The sequence below is a fragment of the Delphinus delphis genome, chromosome 14 (genome assembly GCF_949987515.2).
Source record: "Delphinus delphis chromosome 14, mDelDel1.2, whole genome shotgun sequence".
Taxonomy (NCBI): Eukaryota; Metazoa; Chordata; class Mammalia; order Artiodactyla; family Delphinidae; genus Delphinus; species Delphinus delphis.
The window spans coordinates 78,488,683-78,501,277 of record NC_082696.1 but is presented as its reverse complement, the minus strand read 5'-3'; the positions used below and the strand labels follow the sequence as shown (position 1 = coordinate 78,501,277).

Below are 12,595 nucleotides of genomic sequence, written 5' to 3'. Positions count from 1 at the left end.
GCTATAATGTTACCACCTCTACTGCCACCATCTGGTAATGATAAAAACAAATTTAGAAGATACCACAGGATTGTACTGTTCTTGGTCAGGAAAAGTCAAATTTCGAATTCAACTCTGTTTCTCATGCACACATCTTTGAAACTATAGAATGCATGCAAACTGATTTATTCTTTAGTTTTAATTTCTTTTAAAGAAGTATAGCAAAATATTTTAATTTCCCCAAATTCAGGGAATATGCATTGTGAAGTAACTCTTTTTCCATTTGTTGCAAGACTTTGTGCAAATTACCTTAGTGCTCTATCAATAACCTATCTTGAGGATAACCTGTTTCCTAACTTAAGTCGTAGAGTGCTGAGACTTAATCGTAGACAGCTATACGGGGGGGGAAATGTATGCAGTACTTTTAATCTCTTATCGCACAATTTCAAGATATTCGCTGGGTTATCCAATAATTTTCCTCCGCATACTCACAAATGTTAACCTCAGTCCTTTTTTGTGTCTCCTCTTCATGCCCAGGGAGCTAGCTACCAGATCACGTGCTGGAGGGCGAAGAGCTGTGGCAACCTGGCAGTGACACGGAGGAAGAGCCCGCGGCTCCGTCCCGCCCTCTATCCTTCCATTGCAGATTTCTCCCCAGTTCGCTCTTCTACGGGGTCCTCCCCTCCGCCCTCTGCCCATTGATTTCAAGATTCTCCCCAAGTTCGTTCTTCCACAGGGACCCCGGCTCAAAACTACAGAAAATCGCCGGGAGCCCAGCGCCGCCAGCGCCCAGCAGCTCCCCGCCCGGGCCCGCCTGCTGCACCTGCCGAGGCCCCCGGGGCTGCACCTGCCGAGGTCCCCGGGGCTGCGCCTGCAGAGGTCCCGCCCGAGCCTCCGCCCGACCCGGCCCGGCCTCACGGTCCAGCCCGCCTCCTGGGCCCCAGAGCTGCTTCTGGGCACCCGAGAAGGCGGGGGCTGAGTGGGGTCCTGGATGGGCCCCGCGTTCTCAGTCCCCTCGCGCTTAAGCAGCTCTGGACACCCTCTACCTTGGGACCGCCTCCCGCCCGAAGACCCTGATTCTCTCAGCTGCTCACCGGTTTCCGCCCGCGGGGCGCGCTGCAAGAGCGGCGTGCGGTCCTCGCCCTCCTCGCCGTCGCTCGGGGCAAGGTCCGGAACCGGGGACTTCATGACGCCTCCAAGGAGCGGCGGCACCGACCACCCAGCGGAAAAGAAAACTCAGACTGAACAGCCGAAGACCCCCCGGGCCGCGGTGGCCAGGCCGAGCTGGGCCGCTGGCACCGCCCCCGGCCTGGCACCGCCCCTCGGCCACGTCTTGCCTCGGGCCCCGCCCAGGGGCAGTTACGCAGACTCCGCCCCTGTCGCCATCTTGGGTTCCGGCAACTCGGCAACCGGTAGTGAGGGGGACGGCGGGGTTCGGGCGTCTGGGCTTGCTGAGGCGCAGTTGGCGCCTAGGTAGCTGGCCCGCTGGGTCGCTGGTGTTCTAAGGAACAGCGTTCCCCTCCCTGGCGCTCCCTTTACAAGTTGCTCAGGGAGCAGGGGTGACTGGGAACCTTGAGGCGGGCGGCAGGGGCTTAAATCGTGCATAATTGAGGGGAGGGCTTGGACCGAACTTGGAGTGGATGTTTTGTATTTGACGTTCAGTTATAGTAGTAAATTGCCGTGAATATTAGCAACCCTGGTACTATCTGACCGTGACAGCATATTGTCTCTAGGATACCCTTTGAGGCGGAAAACCAGGCAATAGAAACGTATTGTTGAGTCCTATGTAATTGCCTACTTCGTAGGTCAAAATAACCCAGTATCAGCAGTTTCATATGGTTCACCCTGTAGAATCATGTGACGTATGTCTCCACAGGTCTAAATCGAACAGGTTCTCCTGGCATTTGCTGACCCTAAGGTAGAAGCGCTAGGAAAATGCACTAGCCTGCCTTGCGGGGAGGGGGTGGGAGTGGGACAAACCTCTTCTGACCACAGGCAGTTCTCTGTGGGTCATAAAGAACTGGAGATGAAAGGGCAAATGAGATACGGTAGGTGCCCTTGGGGAGTTCATTGCAGCAGGGAAGAAACCCACAAGTCAACAGTTAAATCAGCCAGGTCAGAGGCTTGGTGAGGTCCACATGGGAACAAATGAGAGGGTCAACCTTGTCCGGAGGGGAGGGTGGCAGCGACTGCTGGAGGCATCCCTAACCTCCAGATCGGTAAATGCTAGTAAGGTCATCACGTTACAAGGAGGACAAATCAAGCCTTGTTTCTGAGTTACTGAAATTATCCTGTATGAGATTTAAACTGTCCGAGGAGGATTCTGGCCCTTCAGGAATCTTGTAGAGCAATGCCCCTTAAACTTGAATGTAGGAAATCACCAGGCAGTTCCTTTTAAAATTCACGTTCAGGTTTATCAGGTGCGGTATGACAGTTAATTAAAAAATTTTAAAATACCATTGTTTGGTTTTTGTTTGTTAATATGATATTATAAAATACATTGATTTCTAAAAAATTGAGGTTTAATTGATTTACAGTATATTAGTTTCAGGTATACAACACAGTGATTCGAAATTTTTATAGATTATACTCCATTTAAAGTTATTATAAAATATTGCTTATATTCCCTGTGCTGTACAATGTATCCTTGTAGCTTATTTATATTATACAGAGTAGTTTGTATCTCTTAACCCCCTACCTCTATCTTGTCCCTCTGCCCTTCCCTCTTCCCACTGGGAACCACTAGTTTGTTCTCTGTATCTGTGAGTCTACTTCTGTTTTGTTATATTCATTTGTTTTATTCTTTAGATTCCACATATAAGTGATAACAGTATTTCGTAACAGTTAATTTTATGTATCTACTTGGAGGGTGCTTTTGGATGAGGTTAACATTTAAATTGGTGAACTCTGGGTAAAGCAGATTGCCCTCTGTAATGTGAGTAGACCTTATTCCATTAATCTAAGGCCTGAATAGAAGACCTACCCTCTGAGCACGGGGGGATTCTCTAGCAGACTGCTTTCAGACTTCATTTGCACCATGGGTCTCTAGGCTGCCAGGCTACACGCTGATTTAGGCTGGCCAGCCTTCATAATTGCACAAGCCATTTCCTTATAATTCTTATTATGTGCCTGCACGCACACACACACACACACACTATTGGTTCTGTTTCTCTGGCGGACCCGGGCTAGTATATCTGGGATGGGCCTGAGATTCTGTATTGTTAGGAAGCTCACAGGTGACCACTATTCACAGGTTTGAATAGCAAGGTTATAAAAGACTTGAACCAGGGAATAAAGATTCCAACAGACTTGAAATATTTCAAACCACAGGAGGTCCTTTAAAAAAAACAAACAACCCACACTTTTTATTATAGAAGTTTTAAGTTTACAGAAAAGTTGTAGAGATAGTCCAGAGAGTTTTTCATACCCTTTGCCTTGTTTGACCTGTTGCAGATGTCTTACATTAGTATGATACATTGATCACAACTAATTAGCCAATATTGATAGATTTAAAAAAAATACATTTATTTATTTATTTTTGACTGCATTGGGTCTTTGTTGCTGCACGTGGGCTTTCTCTAGTTGCACTGAGCGGGGGCTACTCTTCGTTGCGGTGCGCAGGCTCCTCGTTGTGGTGGCTTCTCTTGTTGCAGAGCACGGGCTCTAGGCGCGCAAGCTTCAGTAGTTGTGACTCATGGGCTCAGTAGTTGTGGTGCACGGGCTTAGTTGCTCCACGGCATGTGGGATCTTCCTGGACCAGGGCTCGAACCTGTGACCCCTGCATTAGCAGGCGGATTCTTAACCACTGCGCGACCAGGGAAGCCCTGATAGATTATTGTTAATGGAAGTTCATACTTTATATTCAGATTTATTTAGTTTCTACCTAATGTTCTTTTTCTGTCCCAGGATTCCATCCAGGATGCCACATTATATTGTATTTAGGCATTGTGTCTCATTGGGCTCCTGTAGACTGACAGTTTCTCAGACCTTCCTTGTTTTTACTGATCTTGAAAGTTTTGTAGAGTACTGGTAGGTTTTGTAGAAAGGCTCCCAATTTGACTTTGTTCGATGTTTTTATTATAATTAGACTGGGGTTATGGGGTTAAAGACCACAGAGGTAAAGTGCCATCCTCATCACATAATTTCAAGGGAATATGCTGTCAACATAACTTATCACCGACGGTTATCACTGGTGGTGGTAAACTTCATCACATGCCTGAGATGGTGTTTGTCAGGTTTTTCCTCAAGTTCCTCTTTTTCTCCCCCTCCCGTTCCATTCTTTTCGCTCAGTATGTGCAGCCTCTACTTGAGGGGCAGGGACTTTATGCTTCACCTGTTTGAGGGGCAGAATTCTTTTGTATGGGAGAAGTGTCTGTTTCCCACCATTTGTTCATTTTATATATTTTTTAAAATTAGGGACTCTAATTTTATTTATTTATTTTTACATTTTTATTTAGTATTGGAGTATAGTTGATTAACAATGTTGTGTTAGTTTCAGGTGTACAGCAAAGTGATTCAGTTATACATATACATGTATCTATTCTTTTTCAAATTCTTTTCCCATTTAGGTTATTACAGAGGACTGAGCAGAGTTCCCTGTGCTGTACAGTAGGTCCTTGTTGGTTATCGGGTTTTTTTGGCTATGATGTGCGGCTTGCAGGATCTTAGTTTCCCGACCAGGGATTGAACCTGGTTCACGGCAGTGAAAGCACAGAGTCCTAATCACTGGACCTCCAGGGAACTCCCATGGTTATCTGTTTTGAATATAGCAGTGTGTACATGTCAATCCTGAACTCCCAATCTCTCCCTCCCTCCCACCCCCATTTGTTTATTTATTCAATCATTTATTTGTATTAGTATGGACTCATGGTTATTTATCTTATACTTTGGGTTATAATCCAACACTTTGTTATTTATTTTATTGCTCAAATTGTTCCAGCTTTGGTAACTGGGAGCTCTTTCAGTTGGCTCCTGTGCCCCTTTTATATGCCCCTGCTGTGTTTTTTTTGAGCACTACCTTACTTTCCGGTATTACAAGCTGTCCCAGCTCATCCTGTATAGTCTCTGCTCCTGCTATTTCTCCAAGGTGAATGATATTAGAAACCAAGATGGGTGCTGGGTGTACTTCTTGTTACATTGATTCCAGGCCCAATTTAAAAAATTTTTTTTGCGGTACGCGGGCCTCTCACTGCTGTGGCCTCTCCCGTTGCGGAGCACAGGCTCTGGACGCGCAGGCCCAGCGGCCATGGCTCACGGGCCCAGCCGCTCCGCGGCATGTGAGATCTTCCTGGACCGGGGCACGAACCCGCGTCCCCTGCATCGGCAGGCAGACTCTCAACCACTGCGCCACCAGGGAAGCCCCAGGCCCAATTTTTTTGTTATTGTTTTCTTTTATAATCTTCTCAAGAGGATTTTTTTTAAAAAGTGTAAGATAACACCTTTTTCTTCCTTATTTCTGACATTTAATTCCTGCTCGCTACCATAGAAGATTGTTGTTGATGTTATTTATTTTTTGGTTAGTAATTCCTTTCTTTAACAACACTCTAAACCAGTGCTATTCAATAGAAATATAACGCAAGACATATATGTAATTTAACATTTTCCAGTAGCCTCATTAAAAACTTAAGAAACAAAAAAAAGGTGAAATTAACTCTATAATATACATTCTTTAACCCAATATACCAAAAATTTTACCAATTCAACATCTAATCAGTATAAAACACTTAATAAGGTATGTTACATTCTTTTTTCAGTGCTAATTCTTCGAAACCTGGTGTGTATTTTATACTTACAGCACATCTTCATTAAGACCAGTCACATCTCAAGTGTTTAATGACCACACGTGGCTTGGGCTACCATTTTGGACAGCACAGTTGTAGACCATGTGAGGACTTATTTTTTTTTCCCGCCAAATCCTGTGTTTACATGGGAAAAGAATGTCTTCTGAGCAGTGCGTAGTTCAAAAGAATCTAGCTGTTTTTTTCCTCTATAAAATGAAGATAATAATAGAAACAACTATTATTGTTAAACAACTCATAGGGTTATTATGAGGAATAAGTAATATAATGCATGCAAATCATGGTACATGATGGGTAGTCTCAATATATGTTAGCTATTATCATTTTTATTAAGTTTGTTTTGGAAAATGAGCTTATCCATCTTAAGAACTCCTTTATTTATTTATTTATTTTGAAATATATTTCATTTACAATGTTGTGCTAGTTTCTGGTGTACAGCAAAGCGATTCAGTTATACACACACACACACACACACACACACACACACATACATATTCTTTTCCATTACGGTTTATTACAGGATATTGAATATAGTTCCTTTGTTGTTTATCTGTTTTATATATAGAAGTTTGTATCTGCTAATCCCAGACTCCCAATTTATCCCTCCCCCCCACCCCCTTTCCCCTTTGGCAACAATAATTTGTTTTCTATATCTGTGGGTCTGCTTCTGTTTTGTAACTAACTTCACTTGTGTCATATTTTAGATTTCACATATAAGTGATATCATATAATGTTTGTCTTTCTCCTGACTTACTTCACCTAGTATGATAATCTCTAGGTCCATCCATGTTGCTGCAAGTGGCATTATTTCATTTTTTTTTATGGCTGAGTAGTATTCAATTGTATTTATATACCACATCTTCTTTATCCATTCATTTGTCGATGGACATTTAGGTTGCTTCCATGTCTTGGCTATTGTAAATTGTGCTGCAATGCATGTATCTTTTCAAATTATGGTTTTCCCCGGACATATGCCCAGGAGTGGGATTGCTGGGTCATATGGTAGCTCTATTTTTACTTTTTTAAGGAATCTCCATACTGTTCTCCATAGTGGCTGTACCAGTTTACATTCCCACCAACAGTGTAGAGGAACTCCCTTTTGATTTTCCTTATACCTCTTTTAAAACACGTATCACGTTCTATCTGGAACTACATGGTTAGTAGTTGGCTGTGCAGCTGTTTTAGTTCCTTTTTGTGAGCTGGTGTCCTAGGAGCTGGTACCAAGTCTCATTTATCTCTGTGAGCTGGGAAGTTCCTAACCATGTTTCTTTCACTGTGCTTATCATGTTTCACAGTGCCTTATCATGTTGGCCATGGTGAAACTACCAAGGTGAGAATTTCAAGTAGGTAGGAATATATAGGGATTAAAAAACTCAATGGAGAGACAAATATTTGAATCACTAAATTTAGAAATAAAGTCGGTAAAGGAATTTTTGGATGAACAGTGTGGCCCTATAAAATCATCCTTTCTTTATCCCAGATTTTCCTCTAAAGTAAATAATTATAATCACAAATGATAATGATTATTGAGATATAATGGTTATTGAGATATTTTTTTCAATGTTTTAATTTATTTTTTTTTTTGCCAAACTTGACAGTTGATCATCAGAGAGTTGATTTCTTCGGATTAATTTCAGAATTCTTTGTCATTTTATAGTTTTGAATCTCTAGGATTTAGCAACTATTTTCTTTAAATTGTGTCATATTATTTTGTATGAAGAAACATTTCACCATTTGGAGACCTTTTCCTCATAGAATTCTGTGAGTTAAATTCCACTGATCATTTTTTTCCTCAAATTACCTTTGTAACTTATATAGAATATTAGTCAAAATATTTGCTCAGAAAATAGAGTTTTGCAAAGGAGAAACACTAAAACTTTAAGTACCACAGATCAGCCTAACTTAAAACAATGACCTAATGTAATTATTTAAGAAAGAGTGTAAAAATATTTTAAAAGGATAGGATTGGTGGGAAAATTTCTATTAAGTCTAAGGTTCTCTCTAATATATTTTCCTTATAATACAGGCATCACAACTCCTGATTTCAAACTTTATTACAAAGCTATAGTAATTGAAACAGTACTGGCATAAAAATGGTTACATAGACCAATGGAACAGAATTGAGAGCTCAGAAATACCCACACTTATAAGGTCAACTAATATTTGACAAGGGTGCCAATAATATTCACTGGGTCAAGGTTAGCGTCTTCAATAACTGGTGTTGGGAAAACTGGACAACTACATGCAGAAGTGTGAAATCGGACCTCTATCTTATATCATTTACAAAAGTCAACTCAAAATGCATTAAAGACTTAAATGGGAGGCCTGAAATTGTAAAACCCCTTAGAAGAAAACATAGGAAAAAAGCTCCTTGACATTGGTCATGGCAGTGATTTTTTGGATATGACACTGAAAGCACAAGCAACAAAATAAAGACTAAGTGGAGCTACATCAAACTAAAAAGCTTCTGCATAGCAAAAGAAACAATCATCAGAATAAAAAGAATGGGAGAAAATATTTGCAAACCGTCTGTCTGATAAGGGGTTAATATCCTAACATACCTAAAGGAACGCATAGAATTCAACAAGATGAAAACCAAATGGTCTGATTAAAAAATGGGTGAAGGACTTGAATAGACTTCTTTTCCAAAGAAGACATATGAATGGCCAAACAGGTACATGAAAAGATGCTCAGCATCACTAATCATCAGGGAAATGCAAATCAAAATCATGAGGTATCACCTCACACCTGTTAGAATGGCTATTATCAAAAAGACAAAAGCTAACAAATGTTGGTGAAGCTGTGGAGAAAAGGGGACCCTCGTGCGCTGTTGGTGGGAATGTAAATTGGTGCAGCCACTATGGAAAACAGTATGGAGGTTCCTCAAGAAATTAAAAATAGAACTACCATATGATCCAGCAGTTCCACTTCTGGATATATATCTGAAGGAAGTGGAGTCAGGATCTCAAAGAAATACCTGCACTCCCATGTTCACTGCAGCATTGTTCACAATAGCCAAGATATGGAAACAACCTAAGTGTCCATTAACAAATGAATGGATAAAGAAAATATGGTGGAATATCATTCACCTATATAAAAAAGGAAATTTTGCCTCTTGTGACAACATAGATGGACCTCGAGGACATTATGCTAAGTAAAATGTCAGGCAGAGAAAGACAAACATTGTATGTTCTCACTTATATGTGAAATCTAAAAAGCTGAACCCGGAACTAGAGAGTAGGATGCTTGTTGCCAAGGGCTGGGGGCGGGGCGAGGACAATGGGGACGATGTCAGGCAAAGGGTACAAACTCCCAGTTACAAGATCAATAAGTTCAAGGGATCTAATGTACAGCATGGTGTCTATAATTAACAATACTGTATTATGTATTTGAAAGTTGAGAGAGGAAATCTTAAATGTCATCACCACACTCGTGCACACAGAGAGACAATCATACGAGGGGACGGAGGTGTTAACTAACCTTACTGTGGTATCATTTTGTAATATATACATGTGTTAAATCATCACGTTGTATACCTTAAAAGCTTGCATAAGTTATATGTCAGTATCTCAACAGAGCTGGAAAAAATATTTCTCCATTCCCTGGTAAAGTATCATCTACGTGTACCTTAGTGCTATCTCTGCATAATATAGGTCTGATACTGTTACCCCTTTTAAAAACCCTTCAATGGTAGCTTATTGCCTGGGTCTTCACGTTTTTGATTGTGTACTCCATCAGTAAGAATTCTGAATATGGACCCAACGTGTGTCTTTTTCTTTATAAATTACACACACACACAGACACACACACACATACACACATTACACTCAACAAACACTCAAAATTAAAAAGGATGAGAAAATATAAATACAAATAGATGTTCTGTTTTTTTCCTGAATAGGTTTGCATATGCTCCGGAGTGAGTGCACCCCACTTTGGAGACTACTTGTCTAGAAGATAAAATGCAAATTCTTTGGTGGAGAACACGAGATCCTTACAGACTGGCACCAGTATCCAGTTATCTTCCACACTTCCTGCACCTGCTTGGTGCTTTACACATTGGACTGCACACCATGTTTTCCTTGTTTGCTTCTTTTGTGCATGGTGAGTTCTTATTTGTCCTTAGACTAAAATGTCACCTTTTTTTAAAGATCTCTTGACAATCTCTCCTTTTTTCTTGCTCTCGTGTGTGTTGTCCATACCTTTATTATAGCACATAGTGTTATCTAAGACGGTTTATAGTGTGTGAGTCATTCCTTGAGAACAGGGACCTTGACTTACTTATCTTCCATTCCAGCTCTAAGCAGACAGAACAGCTTAAGAAATATTTACGAAGCTTCGTATTATGTGTGAGGGCCTGTCCTGGGTGCTATGAGAGTGTATGAGATGAATAAACATGATTTCTGCCTCCAAGGAGTTTATAAGTAAAATGTACCTTGAAGGAAATAGTTCTTAATTACTGTCCAAGGGAAGTATAAATATTTATCTAACAATTATGAAAGTTAGAGGACATATTTTTAATTTATATGTTCTAGAGAGCCAGTGGTATATGATTAATGTGTTCGAGAGGATGAGTGATAATATTTTTAGAAAGGAATTTCAAAAACGAACAGTCTGGGCATACTTTCCCATATCCTGTTTACTTCAGGCGGCTGTACTGACAGATGTCCTCAGGCAGTGATCGAAATAAAAACAAAATAAGGCAGGTAAATGTGAACAGTTTTTCGTCCTGTTTACGTGAAAGCGTGCACTCAATTATTTTTATAGCAGAGTTTAAATTTCCTCAGTGTTTTTCAACCTAACAATTGAGTAATTATTGTAATATACCCACAGACACGTGGGAATTATAACTGTTTTAACTAATGCATGGCAATTGAATGAAGTGATTTGTCCAGGATCAGTGAGAGCCACTATTACAATTCAGATTTATTGCCTTTTCTAGAATTCAAACCCGAGGATGGTGCTTCTTCATAATTTTCTTGATTTTCTACATCTCCTGTGTTACCCTTGCATCTTAAAACTTCTGAGTACAGTTTGGCTTAGTCTTGGAAGTCATTTCAATGATAGGTACATAATATGTAAAGTTAGTTGCTGATTATAAATTACATGGCATTTTCTTTGTCAGTTTCCTTTCACTGATTTGCTATAGAGAAGCTGAAAAAGCAGTCACTTAAAAACAAGATATAAGTAATTTTGCCTCTGTGAAAAGCCTGGAAAAGACCGATACGTAAAATTTAAATACACTGAAAAATTTAGAAGATATGTCTTAGTTGTATCTCTTCAACTTCAGGGAATTTAAAATACATCGATTTTTGCAAATGTTGTGAATTATCAGTGAAGCAGATAGTGAATCAACTGGGAAAATCACACAAGAAGAAGAAACAGGATGACCTTCAGAAATAAGCTAAAACTGCGTGCAAAGCAACTCAAAATTGAATGACTCAGGCAGATTAGAAGATTAAGGTTCAAATCTGTTCTTCTAAGTAGTACGTGAAGCCACAGTGCTGTTGAGTCAGTCCTCCTGATAATCCCTTTCGGTCAGAATTCTCTCCACATATACGTTCCTATTTCCTGACTAATGAAGGATATACTGGCTTAGAAACGTCATTGTTGTTTTATAGCAGAAAAAATAATCTGAGATAATGGGATCTGGATATTAGAAAGTGTTACAACATCACTATAACCTGCTAATTAACACAGAAGCAACTTATTTTTCTGATGGTTGTATTCCTAAAAGTTTTATATAAATTCAACCATATTTAAGATGACACATGAGCGTTTGCTGCTTTTTAGAGAGCTATGATCAATCCTTTTGTAGAGGGATAGCTGAATTTTCATTCTTTAGGTTTTTTTTTTTTTTTTTTTTTTTTGTCTGCGTTGGGTCTTTGTTGCTGTGTGTGGGCTTTCTCTAGTTGCAGCAAGTGGGAGCTACTCTTCATTGAGGTGTGTGGGCTTCTCATTGCAGTGGCTTCTCTTGTTGCGGAACACGGGCTCTAGGTGCGCGGGCTTCAGTAGTTGCGGCTTGTGGACTCAGTAGTTGTGACTCGCGGGCTTAGTTGCTCCGTGGCATGTAGGATCTTCCCAGACCAGGGCTTGAACCACTGTCCCCTGCATTGGCAGGTGGATTCTTAACCACTGTGCCACCAGGGAAGTCCCAGGTATTCTTTTTAATAGGACACATTTATAGTTGTTTTCTGTACCAGTAATTTAAGTAAAAAGAAAAATGCAGTTATGTTGGGCTTATCTTTCTAATTGAGTTCCTCAGGAATAAAAATCACAATCTTACAACTCACTAGTTAGAATGCTAATAAAACACAATATTAAAATTTAATCCATTCTGTGTTTAAAAAATTCCATCAGAACTGGTTACATCAGTTGGTGAGGTGATACCAGTCTCCATCAATAGACCCCTTTCGGTTTGTCTACAAACAAGCAAGCACCAGGGGACAAAAATCCAAACAACTAAAGCAAAACTGAAACTCAGAGTTTTAGTGATTGATTAATCCCTCCAACTCCAAGTAAAAACCAACATCAAGATACATAATTAATAATGCTATATGTAGTGACATCCTTACATATAAATGAAAGCAGTCAAAATAGGTCACAGTTTTAACTTACAAGATGTGGCTATAAAATAATTAGATTGTATGAAGGAGTGAAGAAATGGCTCTTAATAGAGTTTTACAAAGAAAGTTCCAAAAGTATTTTGAGGGATAGAGAATTGGAGAAAAGGCATTTAATCTGTTAAAACTTGTGTTCTCTTTTACATTAATTTGTGTTTATTTGAAAAAAAAAATCCCAAGAGTCTATTGTTTTAT

At 40.2% G+C, this 12,595-nt stretch overlaps 2 protein-coding genes across 6 annotated transcripts in view; one reads left to right on the top strand and one right to left on the bottom strand.

Annotated features, from left to right (window-relative positions):
• Nucleotides 1-1,188, bottom strand: part of SLC17A5 (solute carrier family 17 member 5) — a 58,301-nt gene extending 57,113 nt beyond the window's left edge. For both annotated transcript variants that reach the window (XM_060030353.1, XM_060030354.1), the window contains exon 1: nt 1,074-1,188. In XM_060030353.1, coding sequence (XP_059886336.1) covers nt 1,074-1,167 — 94 coding nt within the window. In that variant the 5' untranslated portion in view covers nt 1,168-1,188. The remainder of the gene's footprint in view (nt 1-1,073) is intronic.
• CD109 (CD109 molecule) overlaps nt 1,166-12,595 on the top strand; it is a 151,496-nt gene continuing 140,066 nt past the window's right edge. The window contains exons 1-2 of one of the 4 annotated variants that reach the window (XM_060030351.1): nt 1,322-1,391; nt 9,679-9,881. In XM_060030351.1, the coding sequence (XP_059886334.1) occupies nt 9,740-9,881 (142 nt within the window). In that variant the 5' untranslated portion in view covers nt 1,322-1,391; nt 9,679-9,739. Of the gene's footprint in view, nt 1,392-4,953; nt 5,864-9,678; nt 9,882-12,595 lie in introns of those variants that run through there. The other 3 variants (XM_060030350.1, XM_060030349.1, XM_060030352.1) reach the window with 3 other exon arrangements.